The 27,407-nt window shown below is 38.5% G+C and overlaps 1 protein-coding gene across 1 annotated transcript; it reads left to right on the top strand.

The window, feature by feature from the left end:
- Nucleotides 1-148: 148 nt before the first annotated feature.
- LOC145330769 (carbohydrate sulfotransferase 11-like) lies at nucleotides 149-26,765 on the top strand. Its single transcript, XM_080175434.1, has 14 exons — nucleotides 149-249; nucleotides 583-686; nucleotides 1,525-1,586; nucleotides 2,044-2,079; nucleotides 3,985-4,036; nucleotides 4,679-4,803; nucleotides 5,676-5,750; nucleotides 9,953-10,060; nucleotides 20,931-21,038; nucleotides 21,607-21,714; nucleotides 22,638-22,680; nucleotides 23,565-23,633; nucleotides 26,206-26,249; nucleotides 26,568-26,765. Exons 1-14 carry the CDS (start codon nucleotides 189-191, stop codon nucleotides 26,617-26,619), a joined length of 1,047 nt encoding a protein of 348 aa, XP_080031560.1. The 5' UTR covers nucleotides 149-188; the 3' UTR covers nucleotides 26,620-26,765.
- Nucleotides 26,766-27,407: the final 642 nt, after the last annotated feature.

Genomic DNA, 27,407 nt, shown 5'->3' with positions numbered 1-27,407 from the left:
GGGGGGGTAAGATTTAGAAAGTTTGTACCATTGAAAAAAGATTTGACCCACCACTTTTTGCAGAAAATTATTTATGGGCCAACACAACCCTTTCAATAGATGAAATATGTTTTTTTGTTGTTATTATCCATATATTTTGTGACAGAAATGAAAGAAATATTGACTTGGACGAAAAAAAGCTTGGTAAAATGTGGATTCCACAGTGGAAAAAATTGAAAAGAGAAAAAGGAATCATCAAAGGCAAAAAAGGTATGTTTAAAAAGAGAAGTGTAAAAATATCCATCAAAGGATTTTAAAGTTTATAACATAAATAAAAAATCAAAAGCTTTACAACAATTCAAAAGTTTGTTTTTGATATATATTTCACTTTTTTTTTAATTTGGCGTATCATTTTTTGCATATATACAATTTTTGTTAAATCCGTAGAAAGTTAATTCAAGTCTTTTTGATATATATGAAATTTGATGCATCATATCAATATGTCAAAGTATAGAATTTCAACATATTTTAAAATCATATTTGGAAAAGCATAATAATGTTTTTTTTAAACTAATCTTATTGATGCTTTAATTCATGTTTCAGGTGAATTTCAGAAGTTTAAGGAAGAAACACGAAAGCTTATTGAGGCAGAGAAAAGGGAGGCAATTGAAACATATGTCCCACCTGACCCTCAACATAACTGCATGGTAAGCAAAATTACAGAATAAATAATAAAATTAATAAGTAATTCAGATGATTATTCCCTTAATTGGAAAAAAGTGTAGAAGCAATTCTGAAAACATTATTGTTTAGCAAGTAACCACAAAGCTGTTTATAGTGCCTATAAAAATGACGCAAATACACAGACTGACAGGCCAGTATATATTTTAATTTAATGGTTGGCCAGTATGACGTCATTTTTATAAGCACTATAAAAAAGCTTTAGTGTAAACATCTTGGTGTAAAATGTGATTTTCTCATCTGCTATTTAAAAAAGACAGTTTAAAGTTTTAGTGAAGATTCCCAGTTTCAATGTTTTGTTGTTTTCTATTAATTGTAGAATATTCTCTCGTTTCCCTTTCTCTTTTATAACATCCGAACATCTGAGGTGGATTCTAAAAAAAAATTGCCCCACTAATTGATTAGTGGGGCAAAATTGTTTTCGTGAAAAATCCTCCAAAATCATAAAAAAATCTACAAAAATTAAATAAAATCCTATGTTAATAACCCATCTATGATTTTGTTTAATTTTTGTAGATTTTTAATGTAATTTTGGTGGATTTTTCACGAAAACAATTTTGCCCCACTAAGCGATTAGTGGGGCAAATTTTTTTAAAGAATCCACCTCTGCTCTATTAAATCTCACTTTGTCCGTTTGTCGATTCATTTTTTGCTTTGCTTCTTATTGATTGTGTCATCTTTGTTTTTTAATTTTATCCTCTCAGAAAGACGCCCATAAACTGTAAAATTTCCTAGTTCAATCCTTTGCTTTGGGAAATTAGAGCGTTCAACAATCCTTCAAAATTAAATTTTATTTAATTTTAGAATTTTACCCGAACTCCCGAACAAGATAAAGTTTTGGAAAATCTGAGGAGACAATGTGAAAGGTATAATTTCATATTTATATATTAGCAACAGATCTATAGCATAGATGTATATATAGACAACTACCTCCCTTCCTTTTTCAAAGACCTCTTTATTCTGCTTCTTAATTATAGTTTATGCTACTTAGCTGTGTTAATATAAGCGACACCCTTGGTTGATTTTCAATGACCCAATATTAAGGTTGCACAAGGGGGTTGCGATGGGTAGATACAGTTATTTAACCCTTTCTCTATCTTATGTTTTACTCTAATATATTAGCTAGTAAATTCCAAATTGATTCCTCGGACATTTAGGCACCGTTTATTTTAACTTTTTATACCCAGCAGACTTTTGAATGGAATTTAAGACTGTGGATAGTAATAAGTTCCACCTGTTTATGGGCCTAAGCATTTATCCTGCTAATACTGAATGCCAGACGCTCAATTTAGTTGCAGTGTATCCATTTATTCTTTATTTTAGGATTGGACCAAAATTTGATCTTGAATCAATAAAAGTGTAAGTATTTTTTCTCATTTTAGTGAGCCTTTTTGAGCCTTGTCCTTAATTTTTATTTGTGCTTTAAACTAAATTGATGCTATCCAAATACAATATAATGGTTAATGTCGATATGGCAATACATATTAACATTTAATGGTAATAACTGACATATATTCAAAAGTACGACATTCTAATGATTACATATGTATGTGTGGCTACAATAAAAAAAAACTATACGCATTAATATGATTAACCCTTACAGATCGGGCCCCAATTCCCACCTTAAAAGATCGGGGGGGGGGGGGGGGGGGGCTCTATCTCAGCTCCTGTTACATATAGAGACGTACACTTTTTCTGGTGGTTCATGTGTAATTTTAGAGAAAATTGCTTTTTCTAGTCATAGCGGTAAGAGCGCTCCTTAGCCACTTTTCGGCGGCCAGCCGCTAAATATTAAAACGGCAGTAGATCGGCCAATTTTAAAGCTAGGATAACCAAATTTTAGGACGAACATTTATTTTTCATAACCAAAAAATACCTTTTCTGACCATCGCCGAAAAACTTCAAATATTTATGACGTATGTCTATGATATAAGCCAGACAAAAAATCGGTCATAAAATCGGCCAGGGAGCGGTCAAACGGTCAAAACACCACTTTTCTCAGATGTTCATTGATATCTAAGTATTCACCAAAAAAATTTTAGGTCTTTACCTTATACACAAAAGTCATAATGTAGAAATTAAGATTTATTTAGATTTTTTCTAATTTTGGTGCTACCTAACCCACTTCGACCGGACACCACGACCGACGCAGACCAGATATCCATATAAGATCAACTCTTGCCGACGTATAATTACTAAACTTAAAAAGGCCTGAAGTCATAGCTCTCTAGCTTACCTACAAAAAAATGTCATTGAAAAAAACTAGAGGGAAGGGGGGCTCTTAGAGCCCCCCCCCCCCCTGATCTGTAAGGGTTAACGAACAAAGAACAAAGAAAATAAAACAAGGATAACAACATCTAAAAGTAACAAAACAAAAGTATACCAATACACCTCGATCATTCTCACTGACATAGAGTAAAATATGGAGATATCTCAAAACTGATTGATGGGGCTTGTAAAGGAACTATTTGAGTATCTTAGGTCGAAAAGGGTCTATTTTGTAATAATTTTCGACTGAGTTGTGGCCAAACAATGATGAAACATATAAAAAAAATAACACACTTTAGAGTAAATAAAAAAATAGACTTATGTTTTTGTAAAAGTAACAGAGTGTTTGTATGTCTGTGTGTCTGCACCGAAAGATAACCGCTCGATTGATAGGGATAAAATTACACAGAAAGTATAAATTTAGGGTGGATGTTCAACCCTCTTTTTCTATTTTTAAATTGCCCCTAGAAACCTATAAACGCATGCACTAGTATATTTTAAAAATTCTGAAATATCATATTTACCAGATAAATAACCTAATGTTATTGAGTTTTAAGGCTATATTATAAAACCAATATCAATAATAACATATATTCTATAACAATAGGTGCTTCATATCAATAATTGTATTTACATTTTTCAAGAAATCCTTTTTATTACGTATGGGTCATGACCCCCCCCCCATCCCTCTCTTATATTTTTTACTAGCGGCTACGCCCCTAATTTTTATTTTGTCGGGGAGTGGTCGACCATCCCCCCCTCCCAACGTTATTTTTTCATTTTAGTTTTTAAAAATATATTTTTTTTTTTTTTTTGGGGGGGGGGTAATTTTTTCTAGGGGTGATTTGTCTGGGAAGTGTGGTGGTACCCTCCCGAAAAATAGTTATAAACCTTCCCGGGACCTATAACAAGCTATCCTGTAAAGGAAATCAGGCACACAGACAAACAAACATCATGTTACTTTAGTAAAATGATTTCATGTGATAAATTCTTTAGGTCACTGAGATGGGCTATTAATGAAAGACTGGTGTATTGTCCTGTACATAAGGTAATAATTTATCCAGCATGGCTCCGAAACTGATTAATATTCGCAGGATTAAAACCGAATCTACGCAATACCGAAAAATCATGTATCGTTTCGTATTATATCCAGTTTTCTACGATTATTGATAGAAAAAATCATAATATTTAAAACAGTCTTGTAATCCTTGCCATCCGCATCTCAAAAAAAAACAAAATTGGTTTTAATCTTAAAATTGTTCTTTTTTATATCCGTTGAAAGCTGTTTATAATACGATGCTATAAATAACTATTCCCATGCAAGGGTTTGTGTTATTTTTAAATATGTTCTTCTGGTTATAAAAATATTTTTATTTTCCACTCTCTCCTTTTTCGAATGCAGAGCCTCTAAATTCTATGATTAAAAAAAATATTCGATAATGTTTTGCGACTGCAGATTGTCCAAAAGTGTGCGGTTGTCTGCGAATTATATTGAAAACAGGCCAGGGCTTGCTCTTTAAGGGGCCGAAATATACAGCTATTGCCGCCAAGTCCTACTTAATAAAATATATATCTGTACATACAGATGCATGCAGAGAGTTTGGGGGGGTGGGGGGGGTAGGCCGGCTAATTTTAACATTAAGAGACCAGTTGACACCCTCAACTAAACCCCTTAACATGTGTATTGAAGGCGGCCTCAACCACATGGGTAATGAATTACTACAAGCTGTCTGGGAGCAAACTGAGGACCACCTGGGGAAACCTCCATACAAGGATCAGAGCTATGTTCCCTCAACCAACTAATGCTGATGTCAGGTATACTACAGGGTATAGGGAGGATACACATGTAATCCAAAAAAATACCATACAAGGATCAAAAATATGTTCCCCCCTCCAAATAATACTGATGTCAGGTATACTACAGGGTATATGCAGGGAAAAAGGAATGTGATTCTGATAAACAATTATAAGTGAAAATTTCCCCTTAACCCCCTTCCCTTTTTACCCACTTCCCTTTCAGTTACAGAAAATCAACTTTTATTCCAACTTTACTCCAACAAAATATTTAATTTTCGGCAATTTCAAATGGAATTAATTGGCTGAATAGCAGCCCCTGGGTTTATGAAGCAAACTCAAGTACAACCGGGAGAACTGTTTAAGCAGAAAAGACGGAAAGATATCGTTCTATTGATTATTGTGTGTACGTAGATGTAAATTTTGGTATCCTTTCCACTTGAAGAAAATTTTTTTGTTTGCAAGAATTTTTTATGATAAAATTATGAAGAATCATCACATACAATGATTAAATCTGAGAAAAATATAAGTTTGCACTTTTCAAAAAAGTTTCAGTTATTCAAAGGAAATTTTAAAAGAGCTCTAATATTTTCTTAGCACTCTGAACAAAGATTCGGATGTATTATAAATTTCCCTGCTCTAAATAAGATAAGTAATCCTAGAGGTCTCTGGTTTAAAGCCTACAACTATCTATACAATTTAGGTAAAACAATATTAAGAACTAAAACAGAACTGCTTTGGGTAAAAAAGTAAATTAAGTAAATTAAAAGGAAAGTTTAGAGACGATAAATTGCAATGTTGTTATTATATATCAACTAACAGACAGGTTAACTATTTATAAAGTAGCTTTGCAACTAAAATCCTAAATTTTTACTTAATCTTTTATTTTGTAGGAAGAAAATTTATGATGAATCAGTAAAATTTCTGATTGTTCGGCATCCGTTTGAACGTCTAGTGTCAGCATACAGGTAAGCACCTATTATTTGTAGCAAAGCTACGCTGCAATTCAGTCAACTAGTTGGTAATACGCACAAAGGAAGCTTGCAAAAGTAATAATATTTTAACTAAAAAAACAGATAAATAACTTATACGAACACAGTAATAGTGTCTGACTGATTATGACGTAACAAAAAAAAATTAGCCAATGAGAGGCCGCTATTGACCAATGGTAAAATTATAGTGGCCTCTCATTGGCTAATTTTTTTTTGTTACGTCATAATCAGTCAGACACTATTACTGTGTTCAACTTATACTATTACTATATATCTTTACTTGAACATTATTAAAGCTTTTACTATGTAATTTATTTCATGTTCTTTTATCTATCTTTGCAAAATACATACATTATTTTTTTATGATAAAACTATTATAAGCAACACTCTTGAAATAGTACTTGATGAATCTTCCTTCAAAATGTATAGAACATGCTCTTTAAACATTTCAAACTTATCTGTACATTTTATAACTATACTTTGACGTTCTGAGATCTTACTGTACAACCGCAATTTTACCAAATTATGAAATGGGATAAATGTCCATACTAAATGAAAAAGGGAAAAATGGTGAACAATTATGTCAATCAATTTTGATTTGACTAAATCTAGGGAAGCTTTTAAATTAGTAAATACTAGCAGCTACGCCCATAGAATCCTCTATGGGCAGACAAACATCCTGTTACTCACAACATTCGGAAGTAAGAAAGCACAAAAATTGTGGATGGACCAACGGCCAGATTTCTAAAGCAGATATTCAAAAGCAGCTAATAGTGCCTAATAAAAAAATACGTCATACAATTCAAAATGAACAATTATAGTCAAATATACGTTTTACCATTGGTCAATTACAATATATACTGGCCTATCATTGGTCATTAGAAATTGTTGTACGTCATTTTTTACTAGGCACTATAATCTGTTTCAGATATTCAATCAGGGGCGTCCAAGCTTTTCTTTTTTTTTTTTTTTGGGGGGGGGGGTAAAATGGCGCGCGAAGCTCGCCGCAAATTTTTTTTACCCCCCCCCCAAAATTTTTACCCCGGGGGTAAAATTTGCTTGGGGGGTATAATTACCTCCTGAAATCTGTTGGCAGGGGTAAATTTAGTTTACCCCCCCCTAAAATTTACCCCCGGGGTAAAATTTTTGGGGGGGGTAATTTAAATTTTATTAAATATATAGTATTAAAAATGCGCGCAAAAATTTTTTTTATTAGAGATTTTTTTTTGGGGGGGGGTATACACCCCCCCAAAATTGTTTGGGGGGGTAAATACTAGGGTTGGGCCGGATATCCGGTGTGGCCGGATATCCGGCCATTTTTAATATCCGGCCGGATACCGGATATTGAAACTATCCGGCCGGATATCCGGCTCTATAATTTTTTATACTTTACACCAAAAATCTCTGCTTTTTAAAATCTTAAATGGCTATAATTTTCTTATTATTGAAGCTAGAAGAATATTTTTTCTGAATAAGTTTAACTTTATGTAAATTTATATAAGATTTCTGAAGAAATTTTTTTTTACTACTTTAATATCTGGTAATTTGGCCGGTTATCCGGTAATTTGGCCGGATAACCGGATATTGGCCGGATATCCGGCATTTGAAATCAGCCGGATATCCGGTATCCGGCAAAAAAAGTATCCGGCTCAACCCTAGTAAATACCCCCTCCTAAATGGTTGGGGTAAATTTTAAATGGGGGGGGGGGGTAAAATGAAAAAAAAAAATTTGGGGGGGGGGGTAATCGCCAAATTACCCCCCCCCCCTTGGACGTCTATGTATTCAATGTCCAAAAATATCTATAAAGTAAAAAATCACGAAACCTTGTTGTATAAAATAGATATTTGTCTTTTCTAGCATAATTTTCAGCCGAGACAATCTTGTCTTTACAGCTTCTTACAGACAGAAAAACAGACAGACGGACATTTCAAATTATAAAGTAGGCTCGATACCAAAAACTGTACAAAAACAAAGGATTGTTTAAGAATAAGGGCTAAAAAAGACATGGGATAAATAGAAGAAAAGTATAGACGTCTTATGGGAATATTAGGAAGATCAACATGTAATACATAAAGAATAAATATAGAAAGTCTAGATGATCAATCCCTTAATAAGACCAACAGGAACAAAATATTACATTTTGGTATAAAAGGCCATTTTATTTTCATTATTTTAAAAGAAGGTGTATCAACTTTTTTGCTTTTTATTTAAGATAGCTAGCCGGTTCTTTCAGTAAGTAGTAGATGTAAAATTTTTCATAGAATTCAGATATGCAATCGGTTTTTTTGTAGACCTCTTATTTTTAAAGTAATTTAAGTTTTTTTTAAAAAAAATTAAGTCGGTTTTAAGGTACTAAAACGCAACAAAATAAAAGAAGAAAATGGCCAGTATGAACAAAAATAGTAAGATCTTTAATTTGACACCTTACTTTTAAAATTCTGTTGAGTAATTATTGAAAAAATCTATTTTTTTAACCTTGGTTTAATAAAAACTTTAGACCTAAATATTTTCTCAAACAGACATAAAAAACATGGGTTCATATATACCTTTAGAATCAGAAAAATATTACGAATCTATTCTAAGCAAAATTGAAAAAGTTTTATAAAACTATAATAAAAAATAAGTTTATTTTAAGAATCATAATTTTCGGCTTTAAAGGGTTAGCTTGAACCATACCTGAACCAAACCTAAACAAAAGACAATGCAATGTAGCAGATATTTTTTAAACACAAGAAACAATAATGTATTTTTAACTGCATTGTTTTGAAGTTTATAAACAGACTGATGCATATTTGTTCATAATTTTTCATTCTTTACATGTTCTTTAATATCACTATATTTATTGTAGTATCTATTGTATATATTGTATGAACGTTCTCCTTTTTTTCTGGCAATTCTATAGGTTAATCTTATAGGTTAAGCTTCCTGATTCGTCAATTTTTGCGATTTGTGATTGGCTAGTTTAGTAGTTACAATTCTTAAAATAAACTTTTTATTTTTTCTATTTTTTATTACAATTTTTTAAAACTTTTTCAATTTTGCTTACAATGGATTCATATTATTTTTCTCATTCTAATGGTATATATGAACCCATATTTTTTATGTCTGTATGAGAAAATATTTAGGTTTAATGTTTTGATTAAACCGAGGTTAAAAAATAGATTTTTTCAACAATTACTCAACAGAATTTTAAAAGTAAGGTGTCAAATTAAAGATCTTACTATTTTTGTTCATACTAGCTATTTTCTTCTTTTATTTTGTTGCGTTTTAGTACCTTAAAACCGACTTAATTATTTTTTTAAAAAACTTAAATTACTTTAAAAATAAGAGGTCTACAAAAAAACCGATTGCATATCTGAATTCTATGAAAAATTTTACATCTACTACTTACTGAAAGAACCGGCTAGCTATCTTAAATAAAAAGCAAAAAATTTGATACAACTTCTTTGAAGGTGAAAAATGGATAGTCCAATAGCTATATCTATAAAATTTGTCATCTAATTTTTACATTTATTATTTACAATTGCATGACAGTATCCAATATATAATTTCTTTAAATACACGAATAAATGGACAGACACTGAACAAAATAATGCTACGTCTCTCGGTCATACGCTGTCATGCGTCAGGTTGGAAATTTTTTATCCCAGTTTTCGCGATTAGAGAAAAAATTATCTTTATATTATAGCGAATTAAATAAACTTTGAAACATCACTTTTATCTTACAGAGAAATATAGTAAATCTGAGAAAACTGAGATCTGAAATTTGCGTCACTCTTCCAACCAGATGCATGATGTGGCATTATTTAGTCTACTATCACACGGACAGACATGTACGGGGTGGGGGAGAGGTAAAGGCATGTTTGGGAAACGACTGAAATACTTGCAATATCTCAATAAAAAAATATTTTTTTAAATAAAGTCATGGAGGAAATAGATTTAAATTTTGAATTCAACAAGGATAACATACAAGAAAGCAAAGCGCAGGAAAAAAATTATCACAAAATTGCTTAAATATATATGCAATGCTCATAGTTAATAACACAGTGATAGTTAAATTTTTATACGTTTTAGTTATGATGCGGTTATGGCTGAGACTCAAACTTATCCCCTCCTCTTCTCCTTAAGTCTTTAATAAATAGATGATAGGAAATATAAAGCATTATCTTTTTTTTAGGAACAAGTTGTACAATCCAACAGGAAATCCCAAATATTTGGAACTAAGAAAGAACATTATAGACAAGTACAGAACAACGGATATTGAGCAGGATACTCCAACTTTCAGGTAGGCTCTCAGGGATGTTGTCATCCTTGTTAATTAATATGCTATGCAAAACAATGGTGATGGCCTGTACAAGGACATAGCTTATTATAATGTAAAGTGAGGACTTTCAGACATAGGTAGTTTCGACATATAAGTAATTATTGCTTTTTATGGAACATTTTTTAATCAAAAAAAGTAATAAAAAATGTTTCAAGTCACCTTATACATTTTTAAACTGTTAAGTAATTAAAGTCTGAAAATCAGTAAAAGTATATTTACTTAATTCTATCTCATCTTTAAAGTATCAATGAACTTTTTACATAATTTATATAAGTCTTGAGACGTAGTATATTACTTATAAGGATGCCAATATCCATAAAAGCGAAAGACAAACGGATATTGACAAATAATATTAAACAATATATTAAAGTATAAACAAAATACTAATAAATCTGTCCTAATATTTATAAAATACAGGACATACTAACATTCAAGGTCTTGATTGATACTATAAAGATCTTTTGCTATTCGAGCTATCTATTGCAGACGTCCGTACGGACATACTGACAGTCCCTACACACAGAAAGCTATGCTTATAAAATAGTAGATTTTTTTATGGGAAAATTTGTGCACATCTGGTAAGCCGAGCGTACTCGGCCCACGGGGTAACGAGTTCGGATTCAACGAGCCCTAGCCTTTAAGTATTCTACCAAACAAACAAGCAGGATTCAATCATACAGAAATTATATATTTAAACTGAATAATATTTACAAGTTATGTTTACTATATATATACAACAAAATATAACAATGGTTAGGTTTGAAGGGGGTGTGGGGCGCTAGGGCTTAGCGCCCGACGGTAGACAGGCTGTGGGGGCAACGGTGGTAAAAGGGGAGGCAGTGCCTCCCGATTATATAAGCGCATGAGGGACTCGTGATAGTTGCATGTTCAAGTCCCCTCCCCACATTTAGGCAGGCTAGTTTGACCGCTGGGTGCGGGGTTAACAGCGGTCATGAGATGGATAGTGATATAATAGGATTAGTGCGGGGGGTTTGCTTATCATAAGTCACAGCGAAGCAACTCTGTAAACGGCCTGTCCGTATGGGTGTCGTATTACCACAACCTCCCCTTCAAGGGTTGCGTGGCTCCTGAGCCACCAGGCCTTGAACCTGGGGATACGACAGCCGGCTCATGCGCCGGACAGGCAGTTCTTGGGGCACAGCTCGATGGAGGACAGCTCGGGCTACACAGGCTCCCTGGGACACTCGTTGCTCGGTCTGGCTGTGGTTGGTGATCAGCATTGTCAGCTCCTGGTTGGCTTCTAGGCGTGGGTTGGCAACGGCCAGGCCTCGCCGCTGGAAATTTTGCCTCGTCTGCAGGATCAGTTCTGTCGCGGCTGGTAGCTGGACACGGAGGCCTAGGCAGGCTCTGATGGTTCCTAAGGGTGGAATGGTGATGGCAAAGGGCGCATAGAATTCCATGGGGGCGCCTGCTTGATTCAGGTTGCTTGGCCTCCTGGCTCCTACCCGGATGGGGATGGCTGTCATCAGCAGGGGGCACATGGCTTCTTCTTCTTCTGGGGCGGCCTCTTCCATCGCAGTGGCTGGCTCTTCTCCTACAGGCTCGCTGCTGGCTGGCAGGTTCTCCATGTCTGCGTCAGGGTTCCAGATGGCATCTCTGAGTGGCTCTGGAGCGGGCGGCGGCGGCGGTGGTTCGTTGGGCTGCTCCTGCAGGTTTTCCTCCACTGGGTCACGATCTTGGCCGCTAGGCTGTGGGGCGGCTGCGGCTGGCTGGTGCACTGGGAACTCTCCTGGGTTGCTAGCTGCGGGCGCCGCCGCTCCAACTGGCAGCTCGGTGGCATCCTCGTCGCCGTCCACGTCAACTTGGATGTCTTCTGGGATCTGGTGGGCAGTCACATCTCCAGTGTATTTGCGCAGTCGGCCTACATGCGCGGTAACTTCTGAGATCCTGGCTACTGGAGAGGCAGGTTTAATGACATAATGGACTTCTGTAGCTTTCCTCACTACTTTCCAGGGGCCAGTCCATCTCTTGGTAATCTTGGCTGCCTTCCCTGGCACCAGGCGGGGGGCCAGGTACCAGACCAAGTCTCCAACCTCATACTTGGCCGTGCCTTCGTAAGCTGCCGCGCTCCTCCTGATGGCTCCCTCCTCCTTCTGCTGGATGGCATCATAAACTGCATAGTAGCGCTGCAACAGAGCTTGGACGTTGGCTGGAACTGAAGCATATTCGGTCTCTGGCAGCCGTAGCACCATGTCCACCGGAAGTTTGGCCTCTCTCCCAAAGAAGGCCAGGAACGGGGTCACACCAGTGGATCTGCAGGCCTTGGTGTTGTAGGCAAAGGCGATGGCAGGCAGGTGTGGCTCCCAGTTGTTATCGTCTCTGTCTAGGAACAGGCGCATGCCTGTGTTGAGCGTCCTATGAAACCTCTCCACTCGGTTGGACTGCGGGTTGTAGGGTGGTGGATGTGTCAGGCCAATCTCGAGCCGAGAGGCCAGTTCCTGGAATACCTGGCCGGTAAATTCCATTCCATTGTCGGAATGGATCTTCAGGGGGCATCCGAACGTGGCCAGGTGGCGGTGCAACAGGGCTTCAGCCACCGTGAGGGTGCGCTTGTTGGGGATGGCGTAGAGGCTGACAAATCGGCTGAATCCATCTTGGCAGGTGAGGATGTAGCGGTTCCCAGCTGGGGTCTCTGGCAGTGGCCCCACCAGGTCGATGAATAGGACTTGCTGTGGATACCCCTGGCGGGAGGGCACGTGGATCCCCTGCTTCAGCCTCTCCTTGGTAACTTTCTGGACACACTCAGGGCAGGTTTGTACCATCAGGCGGACGTCACGGGCCAGGTTGGGCCACCAGAAGTGCATGGCAACGCGGGCGATAGTTGCGTCCATCCCAAAGTGCCCAGCCATGGGGGTCCCATGGGCTAGAAAGAACGCGTCCTGCTGGAGGGCCGAAGGCAGCAGGTATCTTGTCCTCTCTCCTGTCAGAGTCTGGTCAGTGGTGGTGAGGCAGCCGTGCTCGTCAAGCCCCAGGGCTGGGAAGCGGCTGGCGTACTGCTGCTCGTCTCGCTCCTTGCCACGCAGCTCAGCCTTGGTTGGGGCCTTGCCATCAGCCACCCATTGGCGGACACGGAGCAGGAGGGGGTCCTGTGTCTGGGCTTCCAATACTCTAGCTGAATCCAGTCGGGCGGCAGGAGGTCGGCTAGCTGCGGCCTCCCCTGGCTGGCCAAGGTTGTGGATATACTCAGCCTGCTCTGCTAATTCTTCGGCGCTAGCCGTTGGCATGTTGGCATCTTCCCGGCGGCTGAGGGCGTCGGCGTTGGTATTCTGGGTGCCAGGCCTGTGGCAGACGGTAAAGTCTAGGGCCGCTAGCTCCTCCTGCCAGCGGGCCACCATCCCTGTGGATGTGTTCAGTGATTTCATCTGTAGCAGGGCAGAGGAATCAGTGTTGATCTGGAAGCTGCGGTAGGACAAGATGCCGTGGAATTTTCGGATCCCATAGATAATGGCGGCCATCTCTCCCTTCCAGGACGGGTAGCGCGTCTCAGGGTCGGTTGTCTTGCGCCCCACGGCGGCAATCAGCCTCTCCTTGCCCTCCTGGCATTGACTCAGTATGGCAGAGATGGCGCGGCTGCTGAAATCTGTGGTGAGCTGGAACACTGCTGGTAAATCAAACCTGGGCGGCGCTCGGATGGGGGCCTGGCGGAACTTGTCCTTGAGTTGCAGCAGCTGGGCTTCCATCTCAGGCGTCCAGGTTAGGGCCTTGGCCGTCTTCTGCCGATTCATCTCGTAGGTGAGGTCTGCATACTCTGGGATGAACAGGCGGTAGTACCCAAAGAAGCCCAGCAACGCCAGCAAATCCTTGGGGGTGCTAGGGGCTGGCCAGTCCAAGATGCGGTCAATATAGTCCTCTTGCATGGCTATCCCCTCACGGCTGAGGGTGTGACCCAGATAATCCACCTTGGACCGGAACAACTTGGTCTTGGCTGGCTTGAGGCGGATCCCTCCCCTGCGGTGGGCTTCCAAGACCTCTCGGAGCCTGGCCAGGTGGGCCCAGGTATCCTGATGGAAGGTCAGGACGTCGTCAAGGTATGACTGGAGGTTGGCTGTGCCTAGTGGGTTTAGGACCCCTGCAATAAACCTGGAATAGACAGACGGTGCCGTGGCCAGGCCAAAGGGCATCCTTTTCCATTGATACAAGCCCCTGGGGGTGGTGAAGGCGGTGCAGGGCCGGCTATCCTCAGACACACGGATGGTGTAGTATGCGGCCACCGCGTCTAAAGCACTGTAGACACGGTGCCCGCCAGCTCGTTCCACCAATTGCTGGATCCTAGGCAGGGGGTAGCTGTCCAGCTCCAGACACTTGTTGAGGGCCCTGTAGTCGACGGCCCAGCGGGTGCTCCCGTCCTTCTTCTTGATGGGCACCAGGGGGCTGCTCCAGGCGGAGTCCGACGGCTCTATGACTCCTTCCTGTAGCCAGGTGTCCAGTTGCTTCTCCAGTTCAGCCTCTTGCCGCGGGTTCAGATCCCTAAATCTCTGGCGGATCGGCTGGGTCCCTGGCTTGAGGCGCAGCTGCAACTCAACCACATCTGTGCAGCCGGGGGTAGAATTGGAGAAGACGTCCCTGTACTCTGACAACGTAGTCCAGACCTCCTTCTTGAGCAAGGGGTCCTTGCGTAGGAACTCATTGTCTTCCATCTCCAGGGCCTCCCACAACTCTTGCATGTCTATAGGCTCAGCAGGTTCTTGGAACGAGTGGAGACGCGGGGGAGGCGTATCAGAGACCTCTAAAATGTCAGGTTTGACCAGCTCCCCTGCCACTGGGAGGCCAGCATCCAGCAAGAGGGGCACCTCCCCCTCATTGACCACCAGTACTCTGAACACAGTGGCAGAGCCAGGCCTGTGGGCATACAGGCCCTCTGGAATAACAAGGTCCTCCCCAAACCTCTGTTCTGGGGCAGCTAGTTGAATGGCATCCTTGGTGCGATGGCCTACTAGCTCAACAGGGACCGCCATAACCCCGCGGCCAGGCAGGACCACCCGCTTGGCTGTGCGGAGCTGGGGTGGTTGACCGTCAGTTGGAGTGACAGCGCTTAGCCTATACGTGGCTGGTGAGGGGTCAGCCTTGGCTCCGGGACCCACCGGCCGCGACTTGACGGGCTCGGCTTCTGGAGGGGCTGACGTGTCGGAGCCAGGCGTGGCTCCGGGGGCGTCCGGCCACGATTTGACGGGCTCGGCGCTGGGAGAGGCCAAAGTGCTGGGTCCAGCTTTGGCTCCGTGGGCGTCCGGCCGCGACTTGACGGGCACGGCGCCGGGAGAGGCTGGGGCCTGAGAGTTGAGTGTGGCTCCGGGTACATCAGACCGCGACTTGACGGGTCTGGACTCGGGCTTGGCTGGTGGACTGGCTGGAGGTCCCAGGTAGAGGGGGCCAGGTGGACACGGCTGGCCGTTGATAAAAATGTCGGCGGAGAAGATTGGTTCTGGAGGGCTGGCAATCTCAGGAAACGTTGTTGGCAGGCTCTCCCTTGGCACCTTGGGCACTGGGGGCAACCCCATGGCTAGCAGGTTAGCTCCCTTGTGTGCGTTGAGCTCAGCGTCCACCCAGTGTGTGCCTTTCTCAACCACACGCGGCTGCTCAGGCAGGGGGCCTGGCAGAGGCCCCTCATAGCTTAGCTCTCTCTCGGCTGTCTCCCGGTCAATGGGGACGCCACGGAGTGGGATAAACTCCCCACGCACCCACAAGCAAGGTGGTTGCATGTCGAAACAGAGCCTAGTTCCGAACTCCTTGAGAAAATACCCTCCTAGGTTCAGAGGGTGTGAGAGATTCCGGACCACAGTCACGTCGTATAGATGGAGTATAAGAGTGTGTGAAACTGCCATATATAACTCTTTTAATTTTCCGATTACCTGGAGGGGCTGGCCTTCCTCATTAGCAGTCAGGATCTGGGTGTTGTCCGGAATCAACATGCGTTGCACGCCCATCGCGTGCATGAGGTGCTCAGAAATTACAGCAGACCCTGGTACACGGTTGCCAGAATCAATCATGGCATCAACCTGTACATGCTGGGCAGGGTCAGGAGTAGGAAACCTCACCCTGACATGGCAGGGGAAGTGGAGGTCCTGCCCTTGAGACAAGGGGGCCTCTCGTTCGGCTGGGGTTGGCAGAAACTTTGGTGGTGGCCGCACCGCAGCTATGGTGGTATCGCTTACCATGGTGGCTTAGACTGTAGCTTCGAATCACTAGAGCTTATTAATTATCACTTGGTCAACAATTTTATATTTATTTTTATCACTTGGTTGACATTCATACACAATGATGTGTTGTTATCACTAGGAGCTCTAGGTGTGATTCTGGAAGCACTGGCAGCAGGGAATGTCCGTCCTGCAAGGTTCAGAGAGGTGACGGCGGTAGGGAATGACCCGTCCTACAGCGCCGCTGGTTCGAATCCCGAAAAATGGCGGCAGGGAATGGCCCGTCCTGCAGCGCCTCGGGTTCGAATCCTGGGAGGCAGCGGCAGGGAATGTCCCGTCCTGCCGTGCCTGTGGCTCAAAATCTGCTATCCGTCGCAGTGGTAGGGCTTACTTGTGTGCTGAAGCTTCGCAGCCACACATTGCCTTCTTAGGGAGACCAGCACACAGCTGTCTGTCTCGTAGGTTTGGCCTGGGTGTCCTGGGGCTTGTCCCAGCTACACTTGCCAATTTAGACTCAGTTTTGTAGCCGTCTGAGCTAAATTATCCGATTGTCGTGGCTGCGCACCCAGCGCTACTCCTACACGACACGGAAAAAGCGTCTTAACTGGCGCTTTTAGCAGGCTAAATCTGCTTGCCGTAGGCCAGAGGCCCACATATTGCGTTCAAAATGATGGAAATTCGACCTAAAAAGGCCGTCTCACGGGTCAGTTGGCGGCTGATTGTCCCCTTACTTGCCAAAGGGTCCAATCAGAGGTAGAATAGGCTAGTTTCTGTAAGGCTCGATTGAAACACGCTGACACCAAGTTCTGGTAAGCCGAGCGTACTCGGCCCACGGGGTAACGAGTTCGGATTCAACGAGCCCTAGCCTTTAAGTATTCTACCAAACAAACAAGCAGGATTCAATCATACAGAAATTATATATTTAAACTGAATAATATTTACAAGTTATGTTTACTATATATATACAACAAAATATAACAATGGTTAGGTTTGAAGGGGGTGTGGGGCGCTAGGGCTTAGCGCCCGACGGTAGACAGGCTGTGGGGGCAACGGTGGTAAAAGGGGAGGCAGTGCCTCCCGATTATATAAGCGCATGAGGGACTCGTGATAGTTGCATGTTCAAGTCCCCTCCCCACATTTAGGCAGGCTAGTTTGACCGCTGGGTGCGGGGTTAACAGCGGTCATGAGATGGATAGTGATATAATAGGATTAGTGCGGGGGGTTTGCTTATCATAAGTCACAGCGAAGCAACTCTGTAAACGGCCTGTCCGTATGGGTGTCGTATTACCACACACACACATTTGCAGATGAGGAGATTGATATTGGAGGGGACAAAGTAATTTAACAAAAGTTGTCATTTTTGAACAGCAACGTTTTTCTAAATTTGAGATTAATGCGTCCAGAAAGAATACTTAATTTCATCAAATCGAGCTAAGGCCCTAAAAGATGAATTCTGTTACAATTAGGTAGAATTATGAAAGCTTAGCAACTTATACTCATAACCGTCTGTCTATAAACTATACAAAAATACATTAAAATTCTATGTTAATGTGATTTCAATTGCAGTTCCCCCCCAAAAATACATAGACAACCCCCCCCCCCCTCCCCCTTATTTTGTAATAAATTGAAAATAACCTCGCAGGGTTAGAGCACCAGAGTTATAGGTCCAGAAGAGATTAGGCATGAAGAAATGAAAAACATCCCCTCCACCTCATTTTCAATTTATCTAAAAAATATAAGAGAGAGAGAGGGAGGTTTCTTTGCTCGATAGTAACTTTAAGGGAAATTATTTATCTCTATTTTCGTCGTTTTTCAATTCATCCTAAACCTCTTTTTATTTATGCAGGATTCAAAGGGCCGATAAGACAATGGCCGATAAATTGTTGTACAATGCAATTGATGAAACACAAAATTGCCCAGGTTTTAGATTACAATTAGTGGATAAAACATTTGGAAACTTAATGAACCAAACAATCAATAGTCAATGAAAATCCACAAAGTTGTTAAGCCAACGAATAAGAAAACGTTTGGGGACTTTGTAATAAACAGCCCAATGTCACCTCCCTCCCTGAATTTATTTTTTTAAGGTTGATTCATGTAATTTTTTTTTCTAGAAGAACAATGAGTATGGTACTTTTGACCAACATAACCTTGGTGCAGACTTTCAAAGAAGATTTCATAAAGTTTTCATCAAAGTTCTATTTTAGAAGTCTCAATTTTACCCTCAATCCCATCCTATCACTCTCTCTCTCTCTCTCTCTCTCTCTCTCTCTCTCTCTCTCTCTCTCTCTCTCTCTTTCTCTCTATCTCTCTATCTCTCTCTCTTTCTCTCTCTCTTTCTCTCTCTCTCTCTCTCTCTCTCTCTCTCTCTCTCTCTCTCTCTCTCTCTCTCTTTCAAAACCAAACTGGAAACTTTGACATGGGAAACGATATTAAAGATTTTGCTAGGTTTACAATGGAATTTCAGTAATGGGCGTAATGCTGTTCTGTATTGTTTTTAAAAGCGAAGCTTTTCTATAATTAGGGTTGATCCGTCCGTCCGTAAGTCTGTCACAGACGGATAGGTTTTTCGTTAATTTAGGCATGTTAGAATTGTCCTATCGATTTCAAACTTTGCATGGTGATTTCTTTAATAGTTAGGTACGATTTAGAAAGCGTAGCAACTCTATAATCATAATCAGAATGTCCATACGTCTATATTAAACATGTAGATTTTTTTATTTTTCTAACAACAAATTTTTATGTGATCTAATCATCCGATTGATTTGATTTTTGGTAAATTGATTCCTGGGACAACAAAGTATAATGTTTTAAGCGAAGCAAATCTATGATCAAGTCCTAAAAATGTACGTATGTCTGTCCATAAACATTATCCCATATCAAGCGGTTCTTTAAAAAAAATTACTCACAATTTTGCTTCGTCTCTTATACATTTATATTCTGATTATTCAGTTCTGACATTATACAAGTGTTAATGTCCGTTTATCCTACCGTTTCAGTTCTACGTTTTTATGCATGTTGTCATCCTTGTTTTATCTAACAATCAATGAGGATAAAAGAGAATTATTACATAACATGAAACAAATTTTAAGGGATTAGACAATGGACAATAATGAACACTGCAGTTTGAGCCAGCCAGTCAATAAATCAAGAGTAAAAAAATTTTAAAAGTGTCCATAGTTTTTATTCCAACGAATGATAAAAGCTGTTTATAAAACTTTTGGTACCAGAAGGACGTCCAAGGGGGGGGGGGGGAGCTAATCCCCCCTTCCCTCCACAGAAATTTTAAATTTCAAATTCTTCCCTCCAAATAAAAAAAAGCTTGAACGTCCTTGCCCATCCCCATTTTTTATCCCCCCCCAAATAAAAAAGCTTTGGTACCAGTATAATTTACAGCCCATGTTCCATGTTTCTTTAACAATATAATGCCATAATACAAGTGTTATCATAAATACAAATGATAGAATGTCTAAACGGGAGTCTTCTTATAAACTGACTACAGAGTTACTTAGTCTTTGGTTAATGTAGTTTTCTTTTCTAGTATGGCTTCGAAACCGACCAATATCTACTGGATTAGAACGGTTCCATGCCATACTAAAAAATCATGTGTAGTATCGTATTATAGCCAAATTGTCTACGAATACTAAAAAATAATGTTAATTCCATCTTTATTACACCGGGCCTTCTGCCTCTCGGGGCAAACAAAACTAGAATTTGTAACATAATTTTCACTTCTACTATCCTTGGAAAGCTGTTTATAATACCGTAATACAATGCTATAAATAATTTGTACGATATCTGTCTCAAGCCTACAACAACCAATATTAATATGTACATTTCAAATGCGAAGGCAATCCATTTTTCCACTAACATTTATTTCGGAAATTGAAATAGAATCCTTGGAATACAATTTTCAAATTTGTTTTCTCGTATTCAAAATTTTGAAAATTTATTCTTATGATTTTTACATGAAAGAAATTTATGACGTAAATAATGTTTCTAATACCCGTTTAGAATTTGTCTAGGAAAGGATAAGACAATGGCTGATAAATTAATATATATTCCTAATAATGATACACAAAAATATCCATTGTGTAGGATACAATTAGTTGATAAAAAGTTTGGACACTCAACTTAATAAAACAGCCAATCAAAATTCAATAAAAGTATAATACGATGAAAGAAATAACTATTCTCGTATTCATTCGAATCTGGTGGATAGGAACCGGTTCTCATTCATACGAAAAAAACTATGTCTAGCATCGTATTATATATCTAGCTTTCTACGAATATAAAAATGTACAATCATAAGATTAAAACCTGTCTTTTTAGCCCGTGCCTTTGGCACCTCGGGGCTAAAAAACTGGTTTTAATCTTATAATTGTACATTCTATATCTGAGGAAAGCCGTTTATAATACGAAGCGAGAAGTAACTATTAAATTTTTGCTTGGTTAAGTTGAGTGAAAGTTAGAAGACCTTTGTAATATTAGGGTCCCGCAGTGCTAGAGCCCCCTGCTAGGTCTAAAAAAATATTTGTTTTAGAAAATTTAAATAATCTAAATATCAGAGGGTGGAGGGTTTGATGGAGAGAGGGTGGGTTCACAAATAGACTTTAATTTAAGCACCCACAATTTTGTAAGTGTTTTGAGGAGTACTTATTAAGTTCTGCTATTTTCAGAGAGATGGTTGCATTTATTCTGGATCAGATGCCAAAACTTCGACGCGACAACCATGATGGTGAAAACAAGAAATTACCAATTGATAGTCATTTTTTGCCTTTGTCCAGGTAAACTCTAAATTCAAAAATTTCCCTTGTTAACGGCTGCAGATGCAAATTATCATCAAAATATAACAAACACTTTTACTGAATTTAACTGCAGATATTATTAATATCTATATTTACATTTATCTAAGTGAATTTAATGAATAAAGACCCTAGGCACACATAAAGATTCCCTGAAAAATCTTAGCCAAACAGTATTTAATTTTAATTGATAATTTGTAATGTAAACAAAAATAGACATAACTGTCTATACTTTATTATAAACTTGTAGTTGCTTCAAAAATAGGTTAAGACCACCCCCAAGATATAAATAAATTTTCCCTGAAAAGCAAAAACAATCTTGACCAGCATAAACCGAATTCTTCAGCTTAAGATAAAAACCTTACTACTTTATAATATAGGACAATGTTTGTACGACTGCAAATTTTTAAGGGAAGTTTTTACTGGTCGAGAAAAAATTTTCTAAACCCCCCCCCCCCCACCAAAAAAAGTTCGAAATTTAATTTTTGAGGCACCCTTGACCCCGCACATTGAACGCAGTCACTAGTTGAAATTATTTTATTGCTTCTAGGCAATGTAAACCGTGCACTGTTAATTATGATTTGGTCAGCAAATTTGAAACCATCAACGAGGACTCTGAATATCTCATAAACAGCTGCAATCTTCAGGATAAACTCAGGTAACTTTGATTACACAACTTTTGTCCGATAGTCCAAGGAGGATAAAATGGTTTCTATTGCTGCTATGTCAGATGCGCGAAAAAGATAGCTAGAGTAGGACGAAGCCCATTTTGTTCCGAATTTGTATCACTTTTGGAAAGTGCGACTCCAGTTACGTCATATTTTTCTTTCCCGAAAAAGGGAAAGGGGGAAGAAAATCTCTTCAAAAGAGATGGGGAAAACCCCCTTTTCTCTCATATCTTTTTTCTTCCCCCCTTCCCTTTTTTTTCTTTCCCCCTTCCCTTTTTCGGGAAAGAAAAATATGACGTAACTGGAGTCGCACTTTTCAAAAGTGATACAAATTCGGAACAAAATGGGCTTCGTCCTAGAGTAGGAGGAATGTCTTAGCTTAAAACATGCGTAACTCATTACCAAGCACAGTTAGGACTTATCATACAAAGGTCGTGCAATCAAAATGTTGATTGCCTGATGGGTGTTGGTTACCCTAGGCGATAGATTGCGTTAGATTATGTTAGAAGGTGAAGTGTAGAGGACTCGTACCCGAAGCGTCACCGCGCCACTGTCATCATCATCAATTCTTAATCCTATTATATAAAGTAGTAAGGTTTTTTTTCGTCTGAAGTTTAAAATCTCAATAACAACTGAACTGATTCTGGGTTCTCCATTTTAGGTAAGCTTTACATGTTCTTCGATCGTATTAGGCTATTTTTAGTCCCTTTGTGCCCTATATACTAGGGGCTTAGCCGCTAGTTTAATATAAAGTATGAAATAAACTTGCAAGTTTAAGGGGATTATAGAACTAGATATAGATAAGAAAATATTCTTTTTGGCAAAGTCAAATTAAAAATAAACTTCTTTAACAAATACTTCAACAATAAAATTTATATAATAAAAAATTGTTTTTATATTAATATATTTTTAGTATAAAACGTGCAAATCCTTCAGACTCCATTTCAAATAAGAAGGTAAATTTTTTAAAAAGATATTTTAATATAGTTTTTTATATGTGCGTAGCATCTCTATAATTGTCCTCTTTCCCAAGACTGACATGATGAGAAAAGTAGTATAAGCTCCCTTTAGATTCTAGGTATGAGCCTTGGAGGTATGATCCTCCTGGCAAAGCAGCTCATTGTGCTTATATAAAAAATGACGTCATACAATACAAATGACCAATGATAGGCCAGTATACACTTTACCATTAGTCAACTAAATTATATACTGGCATACCCTTGGTCAATTATAACTGTATACTGGCCTATCGTTGGTCATTTGCTTTGTATGACGTCATTTTTATAGGAACTATAAGCTGCTTCTCTTCTGGTCACAAGATAACTATGTGTGGCTCTTTGTAATGTATTTTCCTAAAAGTACTGGGTTAAGCAAAACCCATCTTCTATCACAAAAAATAATTTAAAGTAAAAGAGGGAGGGGAGAATTTATTATTATCTTTGGTCTGGTTAGGTTAGGTTAAATTGGATTGGGCGCCGAAGGATCTGAAGGGTTACGGCCACTTGGGCTAGGCAAAGAAAAAAAACGATCCCCTCCCCCACTCTTATTTTTATTTCAATTCGGAAAAGGGGGGATGGTGTTTTACTGTTTGTCTGGCATATTATATATCTAAAACTTTACTAAAGTCCAAAGTACATAAATCAACTAAACTTATTCAATTCCAAAAAATACTAAATATTTCGAGACTTGAATTGAGTTGTTTTTATCTTTCATGTCACTTGTACATTTGATTGAATGCCTCGGGACCAAAAGAACTAGTTTTATTCGTATAATTTTTCATTTCATTATCCGCAGAAAGCTGTCTATAATTCGTTGCGATAGGTAACTATTATCATATTAGGATGATGAAATAACAACCAACGCAACGGCCCCTCAAAAAAGCTCTGATCTAGCTCTGGAAATGTTTAAGGTAAAACTATCTACAGTCAAGGATTATGGTTACAAGGTGAATTTAAGAGGAAATAAAGCAGAATTATTAAAGGGTATAGTCCCTTTCGTGGTAGCCGATTCTTCATATTTTAACTGTAGCTTTTGACATATTTCTAGCCCCTCTGGTAGGCTCTAACCCTGCGGGGCCAGTTGCCTAACCCTGCGGGGCATTTAGCTAACCTAACCTAAAATAACCTATTAAAAGCCATTTTAAAATACGACGTGTCGCCCATCAAAGGGGCGTTTCCACGAATGGGACTATTCCCGAATTATATCCTTCTATTCAGAATATCGTGTGTTTGCATCTTAGGATTTCGCTAACCGCTGGGCTGATATGGTTTTAATTTACAGCGAAGTTTCTAATATAACTAGTTTGGGGAGAGTATCTCCACCCTTAACGGAGAAATTGCCCATGGAAAATATTTTTTCTCTCATAAAAAAATTTAAAGTAAAGATTAATTGCCTTTAGATGTGTAGCCGCTAGTAAGTAGATAAACTATGAATATTAAAAGGGGGGGGGGGGGGGGGTTAATGCAACCATCTCGTAATCAGTGAGCAAATGGCACTTAGAATTCGAATTTCCATTTATAATTTTGCATGAGTAATCCTTGGTAGGTATATTTTCCCTAAATTGAACAAAAAGTTGGAAAATTTATGAAAATAATTATACTGCAAATTAGTCACGAAACCTCTCTCGACATAATACTCTTTTCTACTCCAAAACGCTATCAAACGGTTCTAGACGGTAGCTGTTGGTACTAGAAGTTTTAAAATTGGTTATTGCTATCATTTAACATGAATTAAACCAAAAATATGTTTTAAAAAGTCGATTCTTACGTAATTGATGATGGATTTACCCTGAAAATAGGCAAAAAACGGCTGAGCCGCTAGCCGTTACTTTTCCAACTTTTTGTTCGATTTAGAGAAAATAGACCTACCAAGGATTACTCATGCAAAAGTTCAGATCGAAATTCGAATTCTAAGTGTCATTTGCTCACTGATTACGAGATGGTTGCATTAAACCCCCCCCCCCCCTTTTATAAATAAATTCATCCAAAATGAGTAAATATTTTGTTACTTGTAAGAGGATATTGTAGAAGTTTATGTACTTAAGTTGTCACAATTGTTTACCAACAAATGTCAAAGTAATCTACAGGGATAGAGGAAAAGGTTAAAGTAATTCATATTTATTAACTTACCCTGTTTAAAAGCAAGAACGATTACGTCCAATAGCAGCAAAGCTGTCTAAATCTTTAGCTAAACATTTATGAATAAACAGAAAGAAAGGAACAAGGATGACTAAATACATAAGTAGCAAAGCACAACAATATCATGGAATGGACAAACGGACAAAGATGTTTTATAGAGCAGATATTTAGTTGTAATAGCATAACAAAAAAATAGAAAAGAGAGATAAAAAAGAAAAAAGTATGAAACAATAAAAAACTAGTTTTACGTCTTATCTAGCATGACCGACAGACATACAGACAAAACAATATATATAGTAGATGTACAATTGTACTAAAAAGGTAAAGAATGGGAATTAAAGAAAGTGCCTTCATGGGAAAGTAAATTAATTGTACTTTGAAGTAAAGTAAAGTGGTTTAACAGAATAAAAAAATAAATTAGTGTAAAATTTTTTAGCGAATAAACATCTTTATTTTTCTCAACCAAAAGTTGCATGATGTAACTTAGTCTATAAATATTTCTAATATTTGTCATATGAAGTAACAAAAACATGTTATAAAAACTTAGGAACATATTTTAAGTACATGTATACATTTAAATGAACGTTTAACTCTAGCAAAGTGGCTTGAGACAAAAATAATTAATATTTAGGAAAAATAATAAAAGAAGATTTATAAAAAAAAACAAGAATTACAAATTCCATGAAAGCGAAGCTCTGAAACATAAAGACAAACGAACATTAACACTTGTAGAGTGTCCGAATTGAATAAGCAGAATATTAATGCATAAGTCTAACCAAAATTGTAATTAAATGTGTTGCAAATTTGCTTAAGTACATGATACTGTCTAAGGACATACTTACATTTTTATACTTGATTGATTATAGAGGTGCTTAACTTATAACACTGTACCTTGGTGTAAAAAGAATCTGTATTCCAAAAATCAGAAGAAAGGGATAATCTTAACATAAAAAAATTAGTTTGTCAAAAGTAAACAAATAAGCACGTTTTAAATGGACGTGCAGACTTTCTATTAAAAACTGTAGAGTTGCTATATGCTTCCTAATCTCGAACGGACCGACCTACCCTAATTATAGAAAAGCTTAGCTTTTCAAAATTGCTTTACAAAGTATGGGAATCTAATTGAAATCTATAATACTTCCTGAAATTCCATAGACAAACAGACAGACTTTCATTAATTTTGTCATCCACTTAAACCTATTTTTCGGCCACTACCACAACCCCCCCCCCCCCTCCCACTCATTTTGTAAAAAAATCTATCACATGAGGGGGGGGGAGGGGCACAAACCATGTGAGACCCTCTTTTCTATCTTTTACTTAACCTAATCTAACTTTGGTTTTTAGGAGGTAACTAAATACGAGATAGAAAAGCTGTATCAATATTTTAGGTAATGACCTTTTATTGAGACGCGCATGGTGTTCTATAAAACTTAGATTTCCTTAAAATGTCTGTATTTATGTAACTAATTGGGAATGTACATCATTTGAAGCTCTTTATTGTGCCTTTTGGACAAAGTATCTCGAATGACGTCATGTTAAAGTCATGGATTTTTCTAATATGACGTCATTCGGGATACTTTGACCAAAAGTGTTGAAATTTATCTCCTTTTTCATAGGCATCATAAAGAGCGCCACTAGTAGGTGTAGCTTTGTGACATAAAAAGGATATACAGTAAAAAAAAATCTAATAGTTTTCTTTTTTTCAGATTGGATTTTGAGCTATTCGACTACAGTGTTCAAGACTATTTAAATTTGTAACAAGCAATCTGAAAGAGAGACATTTTTGGAAAAAAGTTTTTATGGTTATGTTTTATTCTATAAAATATTTACTAATATAGCCAGCTATGTAAAAAAAACTGAACATTATTATGTCAACAATATATAAGTATCCTATTATATAAAGTAGTAAGTTTTTTTTGTCTGAAGATTAAGATCTCAATAACTACTGGACCGATTTGGTTCTCTCACCTAATTAAACTTCATATAGGACATGTGATAGTTTTAGGCTATTTAATTTTTCCATGTTAGTCTTGGGATGGTTTTAAGCTATTTTTCAGTCCCCTTTTGCCGAAGCTTTTTAGAGTGCCTATAAAAAACGGGGATATATATTTTTGTAAAAATTTGTCCAAAGTATCCTCTTATTTTATAGGCACTATAAAGAGCTTCACCTCTACCCTTTCAAATGTAGAGCCACTAAATGTTAGGGGCAAAGCCGCAAATATTATACTGTCGGTATGTCTATATTATGTCAGCTATGATCGCTTTTTATGTTATCGACATAAATTGAGATAATGTCGACATAATGCAGACAATCTTTTGCCATTCTATGTACTATACACAACTCAATAGTGGAAATCAATGTTTCAGATTAATTCTAAATTTGATTGTCAAACTCTAAATGAGATGTATCCAAATGTGTTGTATCTATTTTTTATTTATTTGCATTTGTTTATGCATTCCTTTTTATAAACAAGAATGAAAAAAATCCTTAAGGCGCAAAGCGATCAACTAAAAAATTTAAGCTGAATTAATTTTGGTCAGAGGAA

This window comes from Acartia tonsa, chromosome 10 (assembly GCF_053477335.1).
Source record: "Acartia tonsa isolate MP-2025a chromosome 10, ASM5347733v1, whole genome shotgun sequence".
NCBI classification, from domain to species: Eukaryota; Metazoa; Arthropoda; class Copepoda; order Calanoida; family Acartiidae; genus Acartia; species Acartia tonsa.
The sequence above is the reverse complement of the archived record's forward strand: the minus strand, read 5'-3'. Positions and strand labels throughout refer to the sequence as shown.